We start from the raw sequence: 25677 nt of genomic DNA, 5'->3' as shown, positions 1-25677 counted from the left end.
GTACATAGGTACTTGAGCTGTATTGAAAGAAGATGTGTGCTGTGTGAGGCTTTTTTTGTTTTGTTTTGTTTTTAATATATTCCTTTTCCTTAGAAGTACTTCTCCGCGGGCTGGCAAACTTTTTCTGTAAAAGTCCGCTACTAGCAACTACTCAGCACTGCTATTGTATTACAGATAGCAGCCATAGATGATAGATAAATGAATGAGTGTGGCTCTGTTTCAATAAAACTTTATTTACCAAAACTGGTAGCAGGCAGGATTTGACCCATGGGCTATAGTTTGCTGACTCCTGTTCTGAAAAGGATTGTGAGACACAAGAAGTGTGTTAAAAATAAATACAGGTGGCTTATTCTGGGAAGGTTTGGGAGAGTTCCTGGGAAGCTAGCTATCTTTTAATACTTTCACTTATTAGTATTAGAGGCATGATCAATGAAAAAATTGGTAACAAATAGTAATAACAGTGGGGACATATGAAACCTCAGCTGAATGTGCCCCTTTCTGGCTATTGCAGTGACATTTTACGAATGGATTCCACCAATGCAGATGCTCTGTATGTACGAGGTCTTTGCCTTTATTACGAAGATTGTATTGAGAAGGCAGTTCAGTTTTTTGTGCAGGCTCTCAGGATGGCTCCTGACCATGAGAAGGCTTGTGTTGCTTGCAGAGTAAGTTCTACGTGCCAGATTTGGGTGGGAAGGGAAGCTCCTCCTTTGGGCCTTTAGGATGGGTAGAGTGGAAGGTTTTAGAATCACAAGGAATGTGGTGATGTCTCTCGACTTCCAGGTTTGAAAGATGCTTGGTCTTTTCATTAGAAATTATTTCAGGTCTACTTTTATTAAGGTAATACTTTACCTAAAGGTAAGATCATGTAATCATTATAGGGTCAGGTCCTTTTAATATCTAAGTGGTTGTTTTTTTTTCCTTTTTCTTTTTTTTTCTTCCCTCAGCTGAACAAATGACAGGAATGCTTGCCTGGGGAGAGGAGGCAAGCCCTGGGTAACATAGGTCTCATTGGTATATATTTTTAAATCTTGGTTTCCTCTGTCCACACTGTAGGAAGCACCAGTGAGAAACAAAGTAGCCTAGATGGGGGCGAGGGGGGTGCAGACCTGTGTGATGCTGAGCTGCTGGGATCCAAGAAATCGAAAGTAGACTCTGGCCTCTCTGTGCCATGGTCTGTCCGGCGCCCTCTCGCTCGGTCCCACGCGCCCTGTCCTCGGCCGGCAAGGAGAACAGAGGGAAAGAGGGAGAGACACAGACAAACTGACACTTGAGGCACACAGCGGCAGTGAATGCAAGCCTTTTACTGGAGCCAGGAAGAAAACTTTCTCTGTTACATATTCCACACGAGGCTTTACACCCCGTGGGAGAACAACCTCTATGCGGCCGTCAGGCACGGCTCCCTGTGGGCTGTCTCTCCGAGGCTAGCGCGGGCACTTTCTTATATACGATAGTTACAACCAATGTGCAGGCACTACGTAAGCGTGTACAATAGGCTAGCAGGCAACCGCCGCCCCATGCGTCATATGCGGAAACGGGATGCAGGCGCCATCTTGGCTCACTCGATGGGCGGGGGTAACTCGAGAGCAGGTCTCGGCGTGTCCAACAGGCCCTAACTCTAGAGCAGGTCGCGGCCCGTCCACTAGGCCCCAACCCGGGAAGCGGCTCTCCACATCTCCCCCTTTTTTATATATTTCACCCAGTGTCTCCATTGATGAGTGTACTCCCGTGGGCTTGAGTGACCCACTACATGTTTTGGTGCTTTGGGGAGTCTGGACTAGGCCCCTGCCATTTCACGGCAGAACCTCTGGCACCGACCAGAATGCTTACCTCATATAGAGACCGGAGAGCCCGTGAGCTGGAAACGACGTGACTCTCCCTACCGGACTTTGCCTTGTAACTGGGTAGTGATAGTTGGGACAGGAGAGTGGCATCCAGCGTCAAAGGCGTCACTAGGCGTCTCTGTGCAATGGCCAGAGCCCCGTGCGGCCGTCACCGGGCTCCCGCCTACGAGACTCACCTGAGACAAAATTTGAGACTGCTGGAACTATCAGCTAAATCCGGGATATGGCTATGGACTCTGCCGCGAACCCTGCCCCAGAGTGCCCCACCCCGAAGGGGATCGATCAGTCGAGAGCCTGCTGTTCAATATGAGGGAGGAGTAAAGGGAATCAACGATAGTTCAGCGAGTCGGGGGCTCAGCAGTGACAAGGCGTCTTGTCGATTGTCGATGGCTTAGCTGCTGCGGGCTAGGTGAAGGAGTCACAGGCGGAGGGAGGTTCAAAGTCCAACAGTTCAGAGAAGCCGGAGCGCGGCGTCGGTGCGATGCTTTTGCGACCGAGAAAAGCCTCGTGGCCGTCGAGCCGACCGATGGCGACGGGGTCGCGGAGGATTGGCTGGTCCTCCGGAGCAGTGGTCATCAGAGGTGGCGAGTTGCTGGTAAAAGATAGCACCGGTCTGCTTCCTCACAAGTTGGACGATTCTGCGAATGATGCATGGTCCTAAAGCAAGAGCTAGAATAATTATTATTAGGGGGCCAAGAAAGGGAAGGATATATGGGAGGACGGGAGCGAAGAAACTGGACCAATAACTGGCAGCCTCACGATCTCTTTTACGTTTTTCCAGTCCTTCCCGGACCTTCTTTAGACTGTTCTCTGCAAGACCTGTGGTATTGGCATACACACAACACTCTTCCCCTAGGGCGGCACAGAGGCCTCCCTCTTTGAGGAGCAGAAGATCGAGGCCTCGGCGGTTTTGGAGCACCACCTCAGAGAGGGAATTAATAGAATTTTTAAGATGGGAAATAGCGTCTTGTAGGTGACGGATGTCCTCGTCGACAGCAGCCCGGAGATGAGTTAGGGCGAGACTGTGACTGGCTAATGCAGCAATCCCGGTACCAGCGCCTGCAAGACCTAGGAGGGTGGCAACCGTGAGGGCGGTGATGGGTTCTCGCTTTTGCAGCTTGGCAGGAACTGCAGTTGTTTCCAGGCGGAGGAAGAAGTCTTCCTCACTATGGTATAAGACCCTAGGGATAAGGACAATCAGGAGGCAAGTTTCATTATATTCATTGATGACATTCGTGCTGAGACAGGGGGTAAGTCCTGTAGAGGAGCAGAGCCATTGGGAGGAGTTGTGGGGAATAAGAAACTTGGCAGAGCTACTGGGAGACGAATAGCTGGCACAGGCTGTGAGATTGGGAGAGTTACTTGAACGAGGGCGGATGCACTTTCCTGTAAAGGAGACTGAATGAAAGGTTAGGGGGATAACTGAGGTATTCCAATTGCATTCCGAGGGGTTGTCTTCTGCACTTTCTGAAAAGGAGAAGTTGGAGGCGATGGGCTCATACAGTGAGGAAGTGGTGGAGAGGCAGAGCCAACAGGAGGAAGTAAAATTGGGGTAGGAGACATTTAGTGAGGTGAAGGCTGCCTGGATAAGGCTGAGGAGGGGAGAGGAATAATGAGAGGGGGGCAGAGAAGGTTTGGGTGGTGGTTTTGGCGTAGGCGTGGCTGGCTCGAGCTGAGGTACGGGTGGTTGGAGCTGAGGTGCGGGTGGTTGGCTGTGAATTTTGGTTAATGACCTTATTGGGACCAATGACAGAGGGGTTTTTTAGTACAGCCTCCTTTTTTACAAGAATAAGGGAACCTGGGTCGACTCCTTTCCAATAAATCCTAAAGCCCCAGGTTCGACCGAGTAACCAGGAGGGATCATTAGGAAGTTGCACAGAGATTTAAATGTGAGCAGGTACCTGTAGGTGCAATGTGGTGATGGCCTCCATAGATTCAGGTGGTTTGCAGTTCAAGGGGGCCCATTTTAGAGTTAGGTAATGATCAGTGACGGAAGGCTTCCAATGAGTGGATAATGTTTCACATCCCCAGTATGCACAGTAATATTGGTTGGGAGAATTACAGTAAGATCTTCCAGAGTGTGAGGATGGGCACATGTAATATTGGGCTTGATTCCAACCAGTGGGGCGTATGGAAGGAGTGGGAAACAGATCAGTTGCGTTGACAAGAAAGGAAGGTCGTCCTGCCGTAACTTGGGTTTGTACAACTGTGGAATCCTCCCACCGCGCCAAGGTCCATTTCCAAGGTTGGTGGGGATTAGGATCAAAGATAGCGATACTTGGCTCACTAAGCATACTTTGCAGGAGAAAATGTAAGGTGGCAACTTTAAATGGCAGTAGGTACAACAAGGCCATACTAGAGGCTATAGGTTCTTCCCTGTTAAGGGAGACAAGCTAGCCAAGTGAAAAGCCCTACAATGCTCAAATATGTTATAGCAAGCAGAGATCTTTCTAACAGATTCCAATCTTTTGGGGCAACTGTTGCTAATCCGGCTGCAAACAGCGAAGCCAGAAGACCAATTAAGGAAAGCCAAAAGTAATTTAAGTGGTACTCCATACGATTAGTGATAGAATAAACCTGTAAGCAGGACTGCTTTCCACTTCCGGTTGTGTGCGGACTGGATGTCTCCGGATGGGTTATAGCACGAGTTATTGATGCGCTGGAAGAGAAAAGAAAAACATTTTTCTCAGGGAGAGACTTCTACCCTGGAAAGGTTATTATTAAGGGGAGCTTAATTTTGGATACTTGTGAAATTACAAGATGGCCAGCGTAAAATCTGGGGCATGGCTAAGGCCTTTAATTATAGCTTTAAAACCTAAGTAATGGTGGAGCAACACAGGGTTGTTTTCAAACAGAAAGCTCACCATGTGCTTTATATCAAAATTATATTTGAACCAGAGCCCTGATTCGAATTGTTATGTCTCCTAAAGATTTTAAATGCTTCTAAATCAAATTAATATTATTTCAGAGCAAATTTTTCCTTTTCCACCTTATAGAGTTTCTTTTAATCCACAATCTTAAATTTTTATGCCGCTGCAAAATAAAATTATCAGCAAACAAAGATCTGTAAATTAAAAGAGTTCACCATTTTAGTACAGAGTGCATGCAGCTATATGATAAGATTCCTTTAAACTCTAAAGACAATCCATCAGGGAAAAACTTTCCAGTGCATGTTATGGAAATGATTTGCACTGTGATAGTAAAATGAGGTTTTTGTTTTGTTTTATGTTATGTTTTAAAGACAATTCTAAATCATCTCTCTGGAAAGCAAGACCTCAAACTCTTTATCAGGACATTTCCTTCTCTTATGCAAATAGACAGTCCGAAGGCAGTGAGTCATCTCAATCGATTGTTCACAGTCAGCCACAGACCGATCTCCCTGCTCCACTCCCTCCCCCCTTCTCACTACCGCACCCGACTAGTCTTACATGGAGTCAAAAGTATGAGCAGACAAATACTGTTTTATTTACTAGTATAGGAAATTTTCTTAATAGTACAATTCAACAGCAAACTGAAAGACGTGGCTCCTTTGTCCAGATCAAATTTTTGTTTATATAATTTATATACTCAGCACCTCTTCTATATGGTTGTCATCATGAACTATGTTTCCCTGAGAATAAAATTATGTAGTCTTTCCTCAAAGCAGTACTATAACATGAATGTATTCATTTCAGTCAACAGCATTGAAATGCCTACTGTAAGAAAGGAGAGTTTCTCAAGTAACACATGGAACACAATTCTAAGAATGTGGCCACCCTTAGCAGTGTGTTCTCAATGTCAAGGAAACATTGCCCAGGTGGGAGCTCCCATCTGCATCCAGTCCACCCTTTCTCGCCGGCTCTCTCTTCCTCTAAGTGCCTGGACCGCTGCACACACTCTCGCCTCCCGGGTGGCTCGCGGCCAACCCCCAGTTCAAGGATCGCGCGAACGGTCTCCCATATAGGGACTAAAGGTGGATTCAGACAAACGTTAGTCCGACGCGCCCAATCTATATCGTGACCAAACTTCAGCCAAGAAGGCAGACCGAGGCTGCCGGAGGAGGGAAACCAGGGGGCAAAAATTTCAACATCATTAAGAAACTTCTGTAGGGAGCTTTTCCTAACTGAAATACCCCTCTGCTTCAGGAGGGCTTTTAAAGGAGCTAACAAGGGTAAACTTTCAGACTGCCCCATGCTTGCAGTCGGCACTGTACTTTTAGCTAACAAAGATAAACTTTCAGACTGCCCCATGCTTGCAGTCGGCACTGTACTTTCAACCACTCGGAGAGCTCTTCCGAGTCCCCGGGACCGCCTGAGAATCCACGGGCCCTGACTCTCACGTAAAAGGAGCACTCACCTTCTCGCGCTGGCCGGGCGCAGGAAGTCCGCTGTCCACCACCAGCTCAGCTGGTCAGAGCTTGGTCGAGTGTTCGAGTTCCCCGTACGGGCCACCACCTGTCCGGCGCCCTCTCGCTCGGTCCCACGCGCCCTGTCCTCGGCCGGCAAGGAGAACAGAGGGAAAGAGGGAGAGACACAGACAAACTGACACTTGAGGCACACAGCGGCAGTGAATGCAAGCCTTTTACTGGAGCCAGGAAGAAAACTTTCTCTGTTACATATTCCACACGAGGCTTTACACCCCGTGGGAGAACAACCTCTATGCGGCCGTCAGGCACGGCTCCCTGTGGGCTGTCTCTCCGAGGCTAGCGCGGGCACTTTCTTATATACGATAGTTACAACCAATGTGCAGGCACTACGTAAGCGTGTACAATAGGCTAGCAGGCAACCGCCGCCCCATGCGTCATATGCGGAAACGGGATGCAGGCGCCATCTTGGCTCACTCGATGGGCGGGGGTAACTCGAGAGCAGGTCTCGGCGTGTCCAACAGGCCCTAACTCTAGAGCAGGTCGCGGCCCGTCCACTAGGCCCCAACCCGGGAAGCGGCTCTCCACAATGGTCTGAGCCTTTCTAGATGTGTAACTGACCTCCCCTTCCTTTTCTCCTTAGAATGCCAAAGCACTTAAAGCAAAGAAAGAAGATGGGAATAAAGCATTTAAAGAAGGAAATTACAAACTAGCATATGAACTGTACACAGAAGCCCTGGGGATAGACCCCAACAATATAAAAACAAATGCTAAACTCTACTGTAATCGGGGTACGGTTAATTCCAAGGTAAGCATTTGGTCTGAGTCTTGGGGCCTATGGAGATATTTTTAAGGAACATCAAAGAGGTCTTAGGAAATCTGCCCAATGAGGGTAAGCCAGATGACAGGAGGAGAATTGTTTTGGTTACTATTTCAACTTAAGAACTACCTTCTGAGAGGCAAGCTTTAATTTCTCTTTTCTGTGGGCATTTCGGGGCACTGGAGGGACAATTTGGAAGAATATTCCTACGTCTTCCTTAGGGTCCCATTCCCCTAGCAAGAGAATGACTAGGGGCTTGGAGGTGCTTTTAAGCAAGCATTATTGCTGCTTGCTTAAGCAAGTGATCCTTTCTTTGTAGTTGTGATTTGGGAGAAATTAGAGTGTATGGTGGGCTTAGTGATTTTTTTTCAGCATGACTGAATGTCACTAGGCTCCACTGGACATGGCCTGAGTACCCCTATGGCCCTAAACTCATAAGAACCAGGCTTCTTGCTCTTGGAGAATTCTTATAGTTGAAAATCACCATAATTCTGATCCCTCTAGTTGTTTTCTGGAAACACTAGGGCAGGAACTACCCTTCTTATTTCTGTGTCATGGTTAGATTCTTAATATGAATGATAGAGGTGCTAAATGCCTGCAAACAGGTATGCTTGGCTTGCATCATAGAAAAGAAACCAATTCTGAATTCAGGAAGGCTACCCAGTGCATAGGTGTCCTCAGCACTCTGAGCAGTTCATTTTCCCAGTGACCAAGAACAAGTGTGACAGTTAGGGAGCCAGCATGAGTGATGCTCTTAGAATTCTGAAGCCATGCTCACATCTTCTGGGCTCCCTCAATCACCAAAGATGGGAAGTATGACTGCTTTCTCTCTCCTGAAGCTTAGGAAACTAGATGATGCAATAGAAGACTGCACAAATGCAGTGAAGCTCGATGACACTTATATAAAAGCCTACTTGAGAAGAGCTCAGTGGTGAGTGCCTCTGGTGGGTGGAGGGAAGAGGGAGTGGCAGATGGCCTACCAGGGGGAATTGCGTTATGGATGACTGAAGCAGACCCAGGGATATCGTGAGGTCATTTGGTCCTTCCCCCTGCCTCTAGGTGGGATTGTTCCAGTCCTAGACTCTCTTTATAGACCTCCAGCGGAGGAGATTGCACAAGCTCCCTCAGTCTCCCATGCCTGTGTCTAACGCCCCTCACGGTCAGTAAGTTTCCTCTGATACCTGACCCAAACTCCTTTTGTTAAAGATTAAGTCTATTTCCTTTGGAGATTTTACTTTGTATTGTACACTTTTGCTCTAACTTGGCACAGTGCTTGGCACATAGTAGGTGCTCACTCAATAAATGTTTTGTTGAATGAATGTAAGGTGCTTGGAAGAGGAAGAAATAGAGTATCTCTTAGAGACAGTTGGGAGTTGTGCTTATCCTCTTCGTTCTTATGCTTGGAAGGGATTTAGTGTCTCTGGCTCACTCTCCTAACAGGACAAGGAACCCTTTTTGACACATCCTAGATCAATAGTCTGTGCTCAGGTATTTTGAGCAAAGGCAGTGTATGAGCCAGCATATGCCTACCTTCCAGTGCCTAGATTTGTCTTCAGAGTCAGGGTGCTTGTTCATTTTACTCTCAGACCCACCAGACTTTTCTCCAGACAGGAACATTAACAATGACTAGGAGAGACTACTCTCAGATACTCATCTCTTCTAATTTCAGATTATTGCCCAGAGAATAACCTCCTGTCTTTAAAGTTCTTTAAGGAAGACATATATTTATACTAATCCCCCAATGCTTGTTCCATTCCATATTATGCAATGTTACATCTAGAGAACAGGTGCTATTAGTGATTCCTAGACCCAAGAGCCAAGAGTTCTTTAAGCTCCCCCGTCTTGTCAGTGGTGCAGGGTATCTCATGGACTACTTACCGTTTAGTTTTTAACCTTTCCTCCAAATTATCCACATTTAAACAAAAATAGGAAAACTGCTTCTGGGGTACTTTTTTTTGTTAAGTGAATTTCTAAAAAGATCACAAAGTTTGGCAGAAAGAGCAGCACACACAGAGTTAAATTATAGACCAATCATTAATCATCCCATCTTTGAAAACCACTGGCAGACAAAAGTAGAAGCTTTAGAGGACAAAAGGGTATTCTTGATTCAGCTAAAGACTTATTTCGGCAGAAGCTATATGCATGAAGATGTTTATTGTACTTTTATCTATAGTAATTCTGCCTAAAGCAGAATCACCTAAATGTATGGGGTAGGGGTGACTAGATGCATGATCAACTCAATGAATAATCTGCAATCTTCAAACAGAATAGGAAGAGAACAGAAAATCTGCCAAGAGTATAATGGGAGAGAAGGTTATTTTCTTCTTTATGTTTGTGAAATAAAAATCAGGAATTGCTTTATCTTTGTGGTAGAAACAGAACTGTCCTCTGAGTGGTTCTGCCTTTGAGATTCCACCACTGGGGGAGAGTGAGCACTGTTTGGCACAGTCGGCTGAGTGTTTGGCCTTAGCAGCTGGAATTGACAAGAAATATTGAGAATAGTTGAGACTGAGGCCTTCCTAGAGGCCTGCCCATTGTCCCAGTCTACTTTAGTTTGCCCCTAAAATTGGAGAGACTCCAAATCTTTGCTACATCTCCCATTGTGGGCTGGAATTCTCCCTTTTTCCCTAAAGCCCTGCTTACTTTTCTTTTTCTCAACTTGTTAATTTTAATTTAAAGTGGAAGTATATCCTTAAAATAAAAAAGAAAGCTGTGACATATGTGATATAAAGGTACAAATCATTCTAGTATAAGCCTATTTAATATGTCGTTTATGGACTTGAAAAGTTTATCAGGATTGCTCACTTAGATTATTCCATGCCCAGTGCTCTCAGTTACCAGTTTCTTCCTCATAAGCTGCTAAACATTTCAAATCTTACTACACTTCAGTCTGTGAATGGGTTCTCTGAACACCTAGTAGCATTTGTGCCCTGTGTCTACAGGGCATTGGTTTTGTTGCCAAGTCCTAAATTGAGATGTTGCCGGAAAATTAGAGGTGCCTAAGATGCTGGGTTTCTCTTTTTCCAGCCATATGAGTTGCACTTCCCCCCCTTCCCCAGTCCCCAAGCCTGGGGGTACTCTGTGGTGTTTGCAAAGATGGGCTTATGTGGCAGCAGTAGAATATGTTGGATCTCTTGTGCAGTGATCAGCTGAACTGCATTCTCTAGCTGATGGTGTCTGCCTCAGGAGCACTACCACAATCTTTTAGTTTCTAGGCCATTCTTGGTGCTAGTGATCATAACAGGACATGGGGACATGCCACTTCCTTCTGTGGGAGAAAGTTAAAAGCTCTGGCCATCAGCCTGTCATGCTAGATTCCTTCCATCTGGGGCCAGAGGCTTTTCCTTTCTTCTAAGCTACCAAAATAGAAGCAAACTTGTGTTTCAAGTCTCCTTTTCTGTCTCACTTACCTACAGGTCATATTGACTCGTCTTATTGGAAGCCATTTGCTGGCTACCATCTTGGCCTGTTGAGCTGACTCAGTGGCTCACTAACCCCACTCTGACTCTGGATTGGAGCTAGTCCTGCATGTTTATGGCACGATAGGTTTCAAAGCTCTTTCATACCTATTTTTCACTTTATATTTTTTCTCTCATTTCAATCCCAAGTAATCAACAAGGTGCCTTCACATTGTCCCATCTATCTCTTTGGTGGCTCTATGTCATGTTAAAAGGAACTTTCCTCCCTTGTTGCGCTCTGCTCAGAACAAAGCATCATTTCACTGATTGGGTGCCAGTGCCTTAAGGCCTCTTTCCTTGAGGAACTGGTAGCTAATTCTTGGGAGTGCTAAATTAGAGGCTCCTATTTCATGAAGTAACATACCAAAAGTGTGTGTCTTTTGCTTGAGCCATGCCTCTTCCCCCTAGAGTGATACTGAAGGCCATTGCTTTATGTTTGAGCATAGTACTGATCTGTATTTCCTTCTCAGTTATATGGACACAGAACAGTATGAAGAAGCCGTGCGGGACTATGAAAAAGTATATCAGACGGAAAAAACAAAAGGTAAAGGAGTTTGAGATCATTGGTTTCTTAGGGAACTTAGTGGTCTTTTAAAGACCTTAAAACTGGACATAGGAGTAGTTTGGTTCAGGGATCAGGGATGTACTTAAGGCTTATTTGGTACCAACCAGGAAGAAGTGAACAGGCACCTATTTTCTGGTCCCAAATCCACCCTGAATTTTCACTTCCTTCTCTGTGTGATGAAGCCGAAATGGGGAACCTAAGTATGAGTAGATGTTTTTTAATCTCCAGAAGAAAGCACCATAAAAGCACCTACTGTGGTTAATAAAGCTTATAACTCCAGGGACCCAGCAAGGGGTGCCAGAATCAGATTTGTCCATTAATGCCAGATGTCCTCCTTTAGAACACAAACAACTCCTAAAAAATGCACAGCTGGAGCTGAAGAAGAGTAAGAGAAAAGATTACTACAAGATTCTCGGAGTGGACAAGAATGCCTCTGAGGACGAGATCAAGAAAGCCTATCGGAAACGGGCATTGATGCACCATCCAGGTAGAGCCAGTGGCAGGGAAGGGACATAGTGGGAAGAGCAAGCAGGGCAGGCTTATTACCAAATTCAGTTTATAATGAAAGCCTCCAAGGGGCTCTTCAGCTGAGGCTGTGCTAAATTCCATATCCTCCAAATTTGGGGAAATACCACATTTTAAAATCAGGCAAAGAGTGGTCTTTTTTCTTAAACTTTGAGACTGATTTCATATGAGTTCTTCCCATACTCCTCCCTTTAGATCGGCACAGTGGAGCCAGTGCTGAAGTTCAGAAAGAGGAGGAGAAAAAGTTCAAGGAAGTTGGAGAAGCCTTTACCATCCTCTCTGATCCCAAGAAAAAGACTCGCTATGACAGTGGACAAGACCTAGATGAGGAGGGCATGAATGTCGGTGGTGAGTTGGTTGGGGCAACCTGGGATGAATCTGATGGTTGTAGAATGTTAGAATTTTTTCTAAAGACACTTCAGAAGGAGAGCTGGTACATAATCAGCCAGTAATACTCAGAGTGGTTAATAAAATGCAATTTGATGAGGTTGGTAAAACTAATGTTTGAGGCACTATCTTAGGCACTGTAGATACAAAGACAAATCAAACAGGTTCCCTAACCTCAAGGAGGTTCACAGGCAAGGGGTTGGCAAACTCCAGCCCATAGGCCAAATCCAGCCCCTGGTTGAGATGGAACGATAGACACGGAATCAAACAAATGCAGCAGAGCATGGCAGGTGCACAGGCTATGGGGTGAGCACCAAGGAAGTTTTGTGGTAAGCACTAACGAGAGAAAGCTTGAAAGTATAGTAAAGCCTGGCATCTTTGGGAGTTGCAGGTGGCTCAGTATAGGAAGATAGTAGGCCCTGGAGGGTGGTAAGAGATGAGGCTGGAAGGCAGCTGGATCAGACCTCACAGGGCCTTAAAGGCTGTATTGAGGAATATGGACTTAATCCTGTTGGCTGGAAGTTGTTTTTTTCCTGCTGCATAGCATATGCTGACTGAGGTGTATGTGTGTTATGCATCCTGTAAGGTTTCACAGATTTTTAATTTCCCTAAAAGACTTAGAATGAGGTAGAGCTATCATTGGTGGTGGTGTTCACCGTGGGCTTGGTCAAAGAGATAAGAGGCCCTGGGCCGTGCACAATTCTCAGACACAATTCTCTAATGCCACCCCTTTCTTTTCCACTAAGAAAATCTATTAGAATTTAAAATAAGATTTATCTCATTTAAAATAAGAGAGATGCCATTATATAGATAATCCTCCACAGCATGTGTATGAATCAACCTAGATTTATTAATAATAACCATGTTACACTGTCTAGCAGTTGAGAATAGCTACTATATGCACTTGAAAGCTGTTGAAAGGTTTGAAGTAGGGGCACTGTGGACCAGATTTAGGCCCTAGAAATATGTTTATGATGGCACGGAGGAGAGGTGGGTTGGAGGGAGTGATAGAGGATAATGAGATGGAGGGAAGACATAGTAGGGAGGAAAAGGCTGGAGGGCACAATTATGAGATATTAAGGTGGTTGTATATGGAATGTGTCAGGGAGAAGGAACAGACTAAGTGTATAGTGACTTTGGCTCAGCTGACTTGACAGGGCCATTCACTGAGCTGGGCCACTCAGGATGAAGATAAGGAGGTAGAGAGGAATTCACTTTTGGACACAGGTGCCTGTGGGATTAGCTGGTGGAGTTAAATATTTTGTTTGAGAAGGCAGGTGGGACTGGGGTCTGCAATCCTATTGTAGCCTGATGAAAAGAGCACAGTTAGGCACGAGTTGCTGCTTTCACTGGCCATGTGATCTCAGTCAAGTTACTTGAGCGTCGTTCATAGGTTTTGTTGGCTGTAAATTGGGAATAATAACTTTCCTTGACAATCTCTTCCTAGTATTAAATGATAAAATGTAAGCAAAGTACCAGCACCATGATTGGCACCTAGCAGATGCTTAATAAACCAGAGCTTTTTTCTGGTGTACAGTCTAGACAGGCAATAAATATGGAATCAAACAAATGCAGTAAATCATAGGTCTTGTTCTTATATTTATTCATGGTAGTAAATAAGTGATAAACTTTAGCTAGTGGCCCCAACATTACAGGGAAACAGAGTATGGGGGAAAAAAGACATGAACACTTAAAGTCTTGTGTCAGTAAGTGGAAATGGTGTTTCCAGTTGTTGAGAAGGCACAGTGAAGCAGGTTTAAGTAGGGAAAGCTTTCCTTTGGGACCCCACTTGGAAGAAGGGAGCATTTCCTAGTAGTGGGATCAAGTAGTAAGGTTTGCATAAGGTGGGGCAGATTTACTCATCTGTATTGAGCAAACTATTGGGAAAGGAGGGAAGTGGTATTATCTGGGAAGGGTTTGGAGACCAATTCTCAGTGTCCTAAGTTCCTCTTCAAACAGTTCTAACTTTTTCACCTTTGTGTTCCTTCTGTGTTACTTGCCCTGCTCCACAGATTTTGACGCAAACAATATCTTCAAGGCATTTTTCGGTGGTCCTGGGGGCTTCAGTTTTGAAGGTGAGTATGCCTGTCCTCCTTGGGAGCTCCTAGACCACAAACTGACACAGTGACTCCCCAGTTAGGTGGCTCTTCGGGAATCAGACACTCCACTCAGGTGTTGACGTAGCTGAGGATGGAGCACGGGCGGTTGCCAGGACACTTTGCCTAGGGACCATTAGCACCACACCTCTTCTCAGGGCGGCATCTCCAAGTTGTGTGGCACTAGGACTTCTCTGCAGAGTGAAGGTGTTTAGAAGTTGGCACACGCATATGCTCTTGTGTGGTCTCTCTCTCACTCTGTGGCCCAGGCTGTTTAATACCCTGTGGTAGTGAAGCAGCCCTTGAAGACTTTCTCATAATCAGACAACTGGTTTAAAAAGTGATCTTCCCTGGCTGAGAGATTTCAAATGGAGTCGAGAGGTCACTCTGGTGGACATTCTTATGCACTATATAGGTAACACCTCTTAGTTTTTTTTTTGTTTTGTTTTGTTTTGTTTTGTTTTATCTTCATTTTATTGAGATATATTCACATACCACGCAGTCATACAAAACAAATCGTACTTTTGATTGTTTACAGTACCATTACATAGTTGTACATTCATCACCTAAATCAATCCCTGACACCTTCATTAGCACACACACAAAAATAGTAAGAATAATAATCAAAGTGAAAAAGAGCAATTGAAGTAAAAAAGAACACTGGGTACCTTTGTCTGTTTGTTTCCTTCCCCTATTTTTCTACTCATCCATCCATAAACTAGACAAAGTGGAGTGTGGTCCTTATGGCTTTCCCAATCCCATTGTCACCCCTCATAAGCTACATTTTTATACAACTGTCTTAGAGATTCATGGGTTCTGGGTTGTAGTTTGATAGTTTCAGGTATCCACCACCAGCTACCCCAATTCTTTAGAACCTAAAAAGGGTTGTCTAAAGTGTGTGTAAGAGTGCCCACCAGAGTGACCTCTCGGCTCCTTTTGGAATCTCTCTGCCACTGAAGCTTATTTCATTTCCTTTCACATCCCCCTTTTGGTCAAGAAGATGTTTTCCATCCCACGATGCCGGGTCTACATTCCTCCCCGGGAGTCATATTCCATGTTGCCATGGAGATTCACTCCCCTGGGTGTCTGATCCCACGTAGGGGGGAGGGCAGTGATCTCACCCCTCAAGTTGGCTTAGCTAGAGAGAGAGGGCCACATCTGAGCAACAAAGAGGTATTCAGGAGGAGGCTCTTAGGCACAACCATAGGGAGGCCTAGCCTCTCCTTTGCAGCAACCGTCTTCCCAAGGGTAAAACTTATGGTAGAGGGCTCAACCCATCAAACCACCAGTCCCCTATGTCTGTGGTCATGTTAGCAACCATACCTCTTAGGTTTTTATGTATTGGAATAGCTAGAAGTAAATACCTGAAACTACCAAACTCCAACCCAGCAGTCTGGACTCCTGAAGACAATTATATAATAATGTAGATTACAAGGGGTGACAGTGTGATTGTGAAGACCTTGTGGATCACACCCCCTTTATCTAGTGTATGGATGAGTAGAAAAATGGGGATAAAAACTAAAGGACAAATGGGGTGGGATGGGGGGATGATTTGGGTATTCTTTTTTCACTTTTATTTTTTATTCTTCTTCTGGTTCTTTCTGATGTAAGGACAATGTTCAGAGATAGATTGTGGTGATGAACACATAACTCTGTTATCATACTATGGACAGTGGATTGTATACCATGGATGATTGTATGGTGTGTGAATGTATTTCAATAAAACTGAATTTAAACAAACAAACAAACAAAAAAGTGATCTTCCCTAGAAATTCACAGAGCCAGCTAATAAGCTTTTCTTTCCTCTTTCAGCATCTGGTCCAGGGAATTTCTTTTTTCAGTTTGGTTAATGAAACAGAAACCAACCACCCACAACCCAGAAAATGCAGACTCGCTGAGTTTAACCTTGAATATGGACATAATTCAACTCCTCCCTTCATCGTGTCTTCGTGTACTTAGAGCAGTTTCATTTTCTCAGTTGGATACCTCTGTGTCTGTGTGAGTGGGGTGAAGGAAAGGGAACCAGCGCCGAGGACTGCAGGTCAGGGAGGGAGGCGGGGAGTGGCTTGGGAGGCAGCTTGTGAATTTTTGTTTTACTGTTTAACTTTATTAAAAAAGAAAAAAAAATGAAGAGAATAAAACGTTTGACCCTTTCTGGCCCTTTGCTCTGGCAGTTGTTTTGTGCCACTCCAGAGTCCATGGGCCAGAGCTGGGCACCCAGGATGGAATTTCTGATCCTGGCATGAACTTGAGGCTCTGCCAAATGCTTGGCATGGATGTGCTGTTGGGCCCAGACTGATGCCAGTCAATGGGAAGTGAGTTAAGAAAATATGCTGGTTTTCAGTTAGGGGCCACCAGAAAGAGAAGCCGTGTGTGCCCAAAACTCATCTAGGAGCAGGGGTGGGGTGGGGTGCTAAGCATCAGGGTGGGCTAACCTAGGTAGGGGTAGCTTATGCAGATTCTCAGAAGTTCCTGTTGTCAGTGCTGGGCTTGATGGACATGAAGAGAATAAAATCCTGCCTCAACATCCCAACGCTTTAAAGTGGGACAGGCAGGTCCTGAGCCTAGGGGTCTGGTCACTGACATTGGGCTCATAGAATTGGAAACGCCCTCCTGAGCAAATGTTGCCTGTCCCCTCCACTGATTTCCTGTTGTGCCTCCAGGGACGGAAACAGTGCAGGCCCGGCTTGCTGTTCAGGTCAGGCTTCATGTTTGTGGGAGTAACATTCTTAGGAGCTTCAGGCAGAGGCATTTGAGGTGTTTGCAGAAGCCCAGATTTCTGATGCTTTGACAGAAATGGCCAGGAAAGGCCTTGGACCAGATGATAGTTACTTATGATTTTTTTTGCTTCTGAGCCCTTGCCAGTTTTTCTCCAGACTTCCCCATCTGGTGCCAACGCTGTGGTGAAATGAGTTAAGCCTGGAAAGTTTCCCACGTGTCTGACCAGGAAAGGACTCTTGCATCTTAGGTCTTCCTTGTGTTTGAAGTAGCACTGACCTGAGTATGGCCAGGAGAGAAGTAGGAAAAAACCCAACTGGGAACCTTGAGTCTTGCTGAGAAAGCTTTCTGATTTGACAGGGGACACATGTGGGCCTGTTGCAGCAATTAATGAGCGATGAGAGGCTCTGCTGCACACTCCTCACAGCCAACCACCCCCAACCTTCTGGCAAGTCTGAGACAGCCTCTCTTCTCTCTGCCGTCTCATGAAAGCTAGCACTGTTCAGCCGCCCAGCCTCACCACAGCTGTGCTCAGCCAGCAGAGGGGAGACAGGACCGATGGCCCCAAGCTGTGGGACAAAGCCAGTCCTAAAACGTGCAGCCCTAGCCCCAGGGAAGACTGCTGGGCACAGAAGGGTGAGAGAGACTGCACACAGTTAGGATTAACACGATTTATTTCATCTACCAGTCTTACAAGTTGGCAAAGTTGGACAAAGCCAGGACGGTAACTTAAATCCCAAGCATTTTTGTTGAGTAACAACTTGGTGTTAGTGAGGCTCTGTTACTGAGCAGAAGGCAGCAGAAGGCACCCCAAGAACCACAGCACATGTCAGAGTGCTAAAAACCCCTTCACAGAGGCAACACGTGGACTTCGCCCTTAACAGCCAGAAGTCCACCCATTGGCTCTTAGTGCCCACTGACCCCCCCCCCCCCCCCCTTTAGAGAAGGCCCAGAGGCCTCCAGAGGCACCATAGAGGCAAGATGGTCTGGACAAACAACAAAACAGGAGCTTCCCCCTATGTACTGTCTCTGGCTTCAATATCCCCATCCACACAGTAGAGCCTGTCCCCTTTCAGGGGTGAGATCAGAAGCCAGCCTGAGATGTGGCTGTTGCTTATTATTTTGTTTTCTTTCCTAGTTATCCAACTGTTACCTAGTTAAGGGGTGAAGGAGGAGGGGACAGGGACCTAGGACGAAAGGTGGGAGGTAAACCCCTTTTTCTACCCTTGTAAAGAGCCCCAGCTTTCCTGGAACTGTAATGATTAAGAAATGGGATCAAAGCCCAAGGATCCTCCCCATCAAATCCAACACTGATTTTCCATGGCTGTGGTTACCACTCCAATCCCACTGCCCTTTGCCACCAGTCAGCAAGGTACCTGTAGCTGTGAGGTCTCGCTCCACTAGCCCATCTGTAGGCAAAGCAGTGTATGTGGGGGTGTGGGCTGAGCTAACCAGTAAGTGGAAGCAGGTTCTGGCTGCGGCTCCAGGCCCAGCTCTGCCTGGCCCAGCCCTGTCAGTTTTGGTCCAGGTTCCTGGATGGTGCCTACCCACCTCCCCTGTGTTGAGAACTTGAGTGTTAGAGGAAAAGAGGGTGGGCAGGAAGAAAAGGACAGTCATTTTACAAGTTTCTAAAAAGTTACAGGTAGGTTAACTTTGAGAAAAAAGGAAAAAAAAACAACTTTAAAAACAAAGATGGTACAAAAGGCATGTCTCCCTCTGCTCCCGTCCCCCTCCCTTCTAAAGAGTGAGGGGCGGTACTGGTGGTAAGAAGAACATTCAAATGATGGTGCAGGACTGAAAGGCACCCCCCTTCCGGCTGCTCTGTGTGGGGACAGGTTTGCCCTTCCCGTAGTACCCCGTGAAGATGGCCCTCACCTCCATCTTCTTGGCCAGGCTCAGCATCCAGCGCCCATTGCCCAAGGAATAGAGCTTGCCCCGGTTTAGCTCACCCACCTCCTCACCTGGGTTGCCCGCCCTCTCCTGCCGCACAATCTCTAGGAGGTCAATGCCGGTCTGCACAGCCTCCACATCACTTGCACAGCCTAGGGTGATGTGAGCACGGCTCCCCAGGGGCAGGCTGTCAGAGGGTGACAGCTTGTCCACATCATTTGGCCACAAAAGCAGCTCCTGATCGCTCAAATCCACCCGGGCTCCAGTCGTCTTGGGTGTCACAAAGAGGGCAGAGATGGTCAGCGTGAAGGCCTTGCAATAAGATTTCTTCACCACCTGGGGAGAGTGAGAAACAGGACAGAGCTAGAAATGTTGGCCTCTAAAGAGGGACAGCCCCATCCCAGAGGAAAGAAGGCTGAGTCGGAACAAAAGGGAGCACAGCGGAGCCGAGGTCTTCTTTAAAGGCACATCATCCCCAAACACCTGTAATGCGCAGCAGCTGTGTCGGGAGATGTCTTTTTTCACTCATACTGTGCAGACTGATGTGAAAAGGAAGGTGTTCGGAGAGGCAGGATAGAGCAGGGTAGACAGCCAGACTGCCCAAGTTCAGAACCGAGCTCCACCACTTACTAGGTAGGGGCTTTTAGCAAGTGCCGTGCCTTGGTTTATTCACCTGTAAAATAGGGATACCACCCATCTCAGTTAATATCAGTGTTAAAGGAGTGACCAGGTAGCTTAGAACAGTGTGGGGCACCTAACATTACTGCCCACTCACACTGGAGGGCAGGTAAGACCAGACTGAAATGCTCTTGATCACTCTCTGCTTTGTACACTTTGGTTTACATCTGATTTTTTATCTCATTCTTAGAAAAAGCCTGTCTCTCCCATGTGACCATAAAAACATCTCTATTTTTGCTCACAATCCCCAGTCTCAACCATGTCTGGCATGTAACAGACGCTTAATAAATACTGCTATATGAATGAACAGTTAGAGAAATAGTGCAAAGTGTTACATAGTCTTTCACTCAACAATGTTAGGTGCTGGCAATACACTGATGAATAAAACTATAAAAAAAATCCTTGCCCTTGGGGAGCTTTCACTCAATTGGGAGGAGACCAATAAACAAGAGAATGGGGATGGGGTGGTCAGGGAAGGCCTCACTGAGAAGGTGACACTGAGGGAGTTGATGCTGAAGGAGCCATGCCTATCTGGGGATTACCTCTTGTGCAGGTGTAGGGTCCCAGCTGCGGACTGTGTGGTGGGGAAGAGGCTAGTACCTCTAAGCCAATAAGCTTTACTATCCCACAGCACTCCCTAACCCTGGGGACAAGCCCAGGCCTCAGACCTGGGGACAGGAACCTCAGACTCCCTGAGACACAAGGGACTTTGCACAATCTCAGAGATGCCACAGCAGGAGCCTGCTGCAAACCAGTGTTCTCCCTGAACCAGCAGAAGGCAGGCACCTGTGAGCAGGCCTTGGGAAGAGTGCACAAGCAGGTGGTACTGCCTGGGCTGGCTCCCCAGAAAAGGAACCAGATTTACACAACTCAGCCCAAAAAGGGGAGAGCTGGAGGGAGATGTCATTTTTCTTGAGCTGCTGTCTGGGTTCTGGAAGGTTCCTGTCTTGCACCTTGCACCGGTACCCATCTCCAGAGGGCCCTGCCCCCACCCCAGCCACATTTCCCTGGAGAGAACTCACATCCTGCTGGGCATACTCATCTGCCCCGGCGGCCTTCCCATAGTCGCAAAATTTGGTTGTGCAGTGCAGGACGCCTGGGGGTTTCCTCCCAAAGTAAGTGACCAGTTCAATCTTCTCCCTGGGCTCATCCCCAGAGACAACTGCGGGAAGAGAGACGGCAGTCAGGGCAGGGGAGCAGAAGCCATGGGGCCAGCTTCCCGCAGAGGCCGGGAAGGAAAAACGACATCAAGAATAAATTCTTGAGCTATCTACTATAAGTCATTCATCAATTATGTGGTCAAACCAGTAGCAACTTCAGAGCTATAAAAAGTATTTAAATTCCCTGCTTTTATATCACATTGATTTTTCTCTCTCCCAGACTTGAAAACTCTCAGGCACTTGTAACCCAGAGGTAGGCAGTATAAGCCAAAGGAATCAGATTTGCCAGCATTACATCTTAAAAAGGGGGAGCAAGTCATAAAAAGCAGGGTAGGAAAAAGGGGGGTTAGAAACAAGGGGGCACAGTGGAAGGAGCTCAGGCTTCATAGCCAGAAAGAATGTACTTTAACATCCCAGCCCTTAGTAGCCACTTTGTAGCTTTTAGATCCAGAGCAAGTGGTTGACCCTTGTCTGCCAATCTGATAAGATAATCAGAGTGACCGTATGCCCCAGTTTGCCTAGGACATCCAGGGAGCACCCCCTTTCATTCAGGGCCCATTTGGAGGCAGCTCATGGTCACCAAACTAATAAAACGCTCCCTTGCGGAGCAGTTTGGTGGCTGAGAATCTTATAAAGGACCTGGTACAAAAGGGTCTTGGGATGTCACTAGGTTTTTTCCTCCTTATTCCCCAAGCTGAATCCCTGCAAGGACGGCCCCACCCTCTGCAGGGGAGGAAGACATCTCTCCACTCTGCGCTGACCTGGTTATTGGCCCATTATGTGTCTCCTGCTGTATTCTGGGCAGAAAAGGATTCCATTTCTTAATGGTAAGAGCAGCTTTGAGGGATGGTTACTCCCCCTGGTAGAGCCACCAGCTCTGACCAGGAGCCCTCCCTCTACACTGTTTGCTCTTGAGCTCTTCACACAGACAGGGCTCACTTCTGGCCAGTGGCACTGCAGGCCCCAAGGTTCCCTGGTCTCCCAGAGGGTTCAAGGTTTAGAAACTAAGAGAGTTATCTGAGAACTTATGCAGGCACAAATGTGATAAAAGCTCATAAAAATAAACATGGGTGGGGATATTTCAAATATGAAAATAGCTGAAGATTTGGGGAACTGGAAATGGGTTAAAGAAATACAGATGGATTAGTGGGGGCCAGATTCCCAAATAGGCTAGTGTAGGAGAATGAGGGTCATCAGAGGCCTTATCTCAAAACTACCCTATTATTGGATCAAAGAGCCCTTGCTAGGAGAGAACCCTGGTCCCACCTGGTGGGGGGGCGGGCAGGGAACTGCTAGAATCGACAGTCCAGGGTGCCAGGTCCGGGGGCCTGGCTGCTCTACAGCATTCACTCTGGCTTCGGGCAAATCCCACGTCCCTTCTGGGCCTCTTTTCCTGTCTGTAAAACCAAGGGGTTTGGGACTAAATTTGAGACTTCTGTTCTCTGGAGCTGTGGGATGCTACTGAGGTGCCCTGGGGGCCAAGGAGGAGAGGGGGCAGCCCAAGGTCTAGGAACCGTTCCCCTGTAACGACAGGAAAGCCTTAGTTTTAAGGGTTGTTTTTTTGTTTATGTTTTTGTTTTTGTTTACAGGTTAGGAGTCCATGTAATATTTTGTTTTGAAAAACGGTTCTGTTAAAGTTGAGTTTGAAAACACTGGACCAGATTCTGTCTCTAGAGTTATAGTATATGGTGGCATATTTCTTGTTTGGACAGTAATTTGCTTTTCCCACCTCTGAGGCAGGACAGTGGTCTAGATCTAGCTGGGAGAGGGGAGATGGGGAGAAGAGAGCAGGAAGGAAGGTGCTCAGGAAGGGGCCGTCTCCATACTCCCCCTGTGCTTCCACTCCCCAAAGTCACCTCCCTTTCACACTGACTTGCCTCTGCCTCCTAGCAGGTGAGCCTCCATCTGCCTTCCCCACTCAGCTCCCAATTCACTGAGAATAATGATACACAGTCCTGTGCCCGGAGCACCTTGTGCCCAGTGGTGGCTGGGCTAAAGCCTGAGACTAACAGTGCAAGACCTAGCTTCCCTGTCTCCCACCCCTCCTACCCCACCACCTACAGTGTCGAAGCTCCTTCTTGAAGGCCTTGTGGTTCCCCAGCTCATCCAGGAAGGTCAGGCCAGCTTTGCGGAGGTTCTCAGAACTCTTCTTGGTCAGGAACCAGCCGAAGTAGAGTGGCAGGAAGTCCTTCTCCAGCCCAGGCTTCAGCTTCTTCAGCTCATCAGCTGACAGCTGCCACTGGTTCTTCTCCTTGAGCTGGGCACAGTCCAGCCGCCATGCTGTCTTGGGCTCCACCAGCACCACCTGGTACTGGAACTGGTCAGCCATTTCAAAGAGCTGCTCCAGCCGCTCCCGCTCATGGTTGGTGTCATCTAACACAAGAACTCTGACATCCCGGCGGCAGCAGGCAGCCAGGTCCTCGTCCAGCTGCTTGTACTCCTCGGAAAAAGCCCCACGAGCGCCAGGGGTAATCTTGTAAGTGTCGGCAGACACCATCTTAGTGCTGTCCCGGTACCTGTCCACGATGACCTGTGCCAGTGTGGTCTTGCCACTTCCTGGCAGGCCACGCAGGATGAAGAGCGTCTTGCATTCTTGCAGTGTGGCCACCGTCTCCTCGTCCTGCAGGAAGGGAAACTGCAGTTCAGGCTTGTCCTTGGCTCCTGAGGATGACATTTTGCGGATGAAGATTTTGGGCAGGAACGTGTGGCTCTTTCGGGAGAAGCCTCTACTCTGTGTGAGGAGAGAAGAGCAGATGTCAACCCGAGTCTCTCACAGCCACCCCACCAGCCTTGCCCCCTCAACTCTGGCCTAGTTCTAACCTGGAACCCCTGCGCCTGGCTCCCCAGTCCTGACTTTCAAGCACCCCTGGTGGCGTGGCCATCTTTCCAAGCAGTGGAGGGATGAACATTTTTAGGGCCTACCATGTCCCCCCTTTCCGGTCTCCTGGAGTACCTGTCTGCTCTGGGACTGGAGATCGGTGGGAAGCTTGTCCCCCAGCTTTCCTAAACTCTCACTTTTCTCTGGTTAGAGCTGCAGCCTCAAGGTTCACTCATCCTGCTGCCACCTCTAGAAGAAAAATGTATTGGAGGTGCAAGCAGGGGAGGGCCTGAAGCCTATGGTTCTAGGATCTGGCTGGAGTTTTTATATTCGTGGCACCTATTAAAGATGTCCTGTGTGGCTGCCCTGGCTCAGGGTGTGTATTGGAGGTGGGGAGGTGTTACTGTTGGCTGCCTCCCCTCCCCCAACAATGGCAGCAACATAATACTCTCTTGTCTGGGATGGGGGGACAATGGTCCCACAGAAGGGCTGGTGGGGGGTGCGGGGCAGGAGCACGTTGGACAAAGACCCTCATTCACCAGCCTGCCACCTCCTCCTTTGCCCTCTCTCTGCTCCCCACAAAGTTGTGGCCTTTGTGCTCACTCTAGGAGTGGGCAGTACTGGGCACCTGCTTGCAGGGTCTCGCTCTGCCCGCCGCTTTGCTGTGTGTCACCAGGCAGGTGCCTGTACTTCCCCGGGCCACTTGTTTTCTTGTCTGCTAAAAGCCATCAATAACTATAAATCATCTTCTAAATCGGACCCACCTCCCATCAGGACTTGAGAATCCCTTAACCGGCATATTGCTGTATTAAAGAAAGCCCTCGGGCTGGGGAAGGCCAGGAATGGCCGTCCACGCGCAAGCACGCGCGGGGTCGGAACCAGTCCGGGGCCCTCGTGCTGTGACACCTTCTGGGTCTCTCCAGATAAGCAGCAGCTTTTGTAGGTCCTGGGTCCCTTCCTCAAAAACGCCATCGTTTTCCTCCTCCAGCGGCCGTCCCCACTCCCCCCAGACGTCCCTCTTCTCCCTACCTTAGGACTGCGCCGTTGTACCAAGAAAGCTTCAACTCAAATCCGGAACCTCGGGTCCTCATTTGCATGCCACTTCCTCCCGAGAATCCCCAAATACTTTTGTTTTCCGTTATGGAGCTACCCCTCTGCCCGCCCCCATCTCCAGGTCCTCTCCCTCCCCTGCTGGCCTTCACCCGCCTGCTCACCATGATGAGAAGGGGCGCCGCTGTCGCCGCCTTTGCAGGCACTCGCTCTCCGAGATCACCCGCCTGCGGGGAGGGACACGGAAGTCCAGCGAGCTCGCCCCAGCTCGGTCCGCTTTACATAGCCCGGGGCGGAGGCCCGCCCTCTCCCCGCGCAGGCGCCGCGGAATCGAAACTCGAAACGGGTGCTGAGTCGGGAAGGCGCGCAGGCCCAGGGAGCGGGAACTCCTCACCTGCGGGGCACACCTGCACCCTTGTTCGGCCTTTTTTTTTCCAGTACATGTGAATGAGTAACTCTTCAATAGGGAAGCAGTCGCGCGCGCGCGCGCGCCCCTCCCCACGCCAATCCAGGGTCGCGATTAGGGTGCGGCCAGTGAGGCAGGGTCGTGCAAGTACAGGGTCAAATTCTGCGTTTAAAATTTTTATATTTTATGTATCGTGAATTTCTGCATTAATTTTGATTTTTTTTTACACTATGCGTTAAAATACTTGATTACTGTGTTTTGGGGCTCCTTTTTAACTTTTGCGTCTGAAGCTGTATCTCACTTGCCTCGCCCTAGTCCCTGCCCTGCCCCAGCCCCAACGCTTCCTTCTAGGAACTGTGGAGCCAACCAGGATGGCAGTGGCCAAAGGGACGGATGAATATTGTAGTGAAATCCTAACACTTTCTCTAAGGCCTGCTGCTCAGCTGCCACCTCCTCTGTGAAGCCACTCAACCCTCAGTTCAATTTTCCAGAGCTTTCTGTGTGCCAGTTGTGCTAAGCACTCAATCTTCACACCACCCCTGAGGAAGAAACAAGCTTGGAGAGCTTGATTTACTTGGTTGGACCACCAGGAGGTGGCAGAGGTGGAATCCAGCTGCTGCCCCTACTCCCAGGCTAAACCCCTATCTTTTTTAAAAAAATCTATTTACAAACTTAAATCTGATTTGATCTCTAGATCAGTCATTCATTTACTGCAAAATTATTGTTAATGGCACATACAAAAATAGCCCCCTTTCTTTTGCAGGAGCTAGCTTTCTTCCCCTCTGCTCTTAGCGCACAATGCTCCCTTATCGGTCCCAGCATCCATTTCACTCTGTTTTCCAGGTTTAGGAGTTTATAGGTCAGCCTCTCTGAAGGTGTGATAGCCGAGGCTGTCCCATTCTGGTTTCTCCTAGAAAACC

General features: G+C 47.7%; 2 protein-coding genes across 6 annotated transcripts in view; one reads left to right on the top strand and one right to left on the bottom strand.

The window, feature by feature from the left end:
- The window catches only part of DNAJC7 (DnaJ heat shock protein family (Hsp40) member C7), a 41972-nt gene extending 25780 nt beyond the window's left edge, over positions 1-16192 (top strand). Inside the window, exons 7-14 of one of the 2 annotated variants that reach the window (XM_037808388.1) lie at positions 512-665; positions 6830-6994; positions 7846-7937; positions 10935-11008; positions 11370-11516; positions 11750-11902; positions 13954-14016; positions 15850-16192. In XM_037808388.1, coding sequence (XP_037664316.1) covers positions 512-665; positions 6830-6994; positions 7846-7937; positions 10935-11008; positions 11370-11516; positions 11750-11902; positions 13954-14016; positions 15850-15887 — 886 coding nt within the window. In that variant the 3' untranslated portion in view covers positions 15888-16192. The remainder of the gene's footprint in view (positions 1-511; positions 666-6829; positions 6995-7845; positions 7938-10934; positions 11009-11369; positions 11517-11749; positions 11903-13953; positions 14017-15849) is intronic. The other variant, XM_037808389.1, reaches the window with a different exon arrangement.
- Positions 16193-17411: 1219 nt separating this feature from the next.
- Positions 17412-24664, bottom strand: LOC119513310 (2',3'-cyclic nucleotide 3' phosphodiesterase). 4 transcript variants are annotated; one of them, XM_037808390.1, is made up of 4 exons: positions 24516-24664; positions 22545-23214; positions 20346-20485; positions 17412-18981 (listed from the first exon to the last, which is right to left on the bottom strand). In XM_037808390.1, the coding sequence occupies exons 1-4, from the start codon at positions 24516-24518 to the stop codon at positions 18532-18534; spliced, it is 1263 nt and encodes a 420-aa protein (XP_037664318.1). In that variant the 5' UTR covers positions 24519-24664; the 3' UTR covers positions 17412-18531. The 4 variants fall into 4 exon arrangements, with proteins under 4 accessions (XP_037664318.1, XP_037664320.1, XP_037664321.1 ...); XM_037808392.1 differs by lacking the exon at positions 24516-24664 and adding an exon at positions 24331-24446; XM_037808393.1 differs by lacking the exon at positions 24516-24664 and adding an exon at positions 23905-23927.
- Between the last annotated feature and the right edge of the window lie 1013 nt (positions 24665-25677).

The sequence above is a fragment of the Choloepus didactylus genome, chromosome 18 (assembly GCF_015220235.1).
Source record: "Choloepus didactylus isolate mChoDid1 chromosome 18, mChoDid1.pri, whole genome shotgun sequence".
NCBI classification, from domain to species: Eukaryota; Metazoa; Chordata; class Mammalia; order Pilosa; family Megalonychidae; genus Choloepus; species Choloepus didactylus.
The sequence above is the reverse complement of the archived record's forward strand: the minus strand, read 5'-3'. Positions and strand labels throughout refer to the sequence as shown.

Bases quoted from the DNA above. Each gene is read 5' to 3' on its own strand.
- LOC119513310 (XM_037808390.1), bottom strand. The intron at 20,486-22,544 runs GTAGGTGGTGGG...CTCTTCCCGCAG, and splicing joins CAAGAAGGAGCTTCGACACT to TTGTCTCTGGGGATGAGCCC. The intron at 18,982-20,345 runs GTGAGTTCTCTC...CACTCTCCCCAG, and splicing joins ATGAGTATGCCCAGCAGGAT to GTGGTGAAGAAATCTTATTG.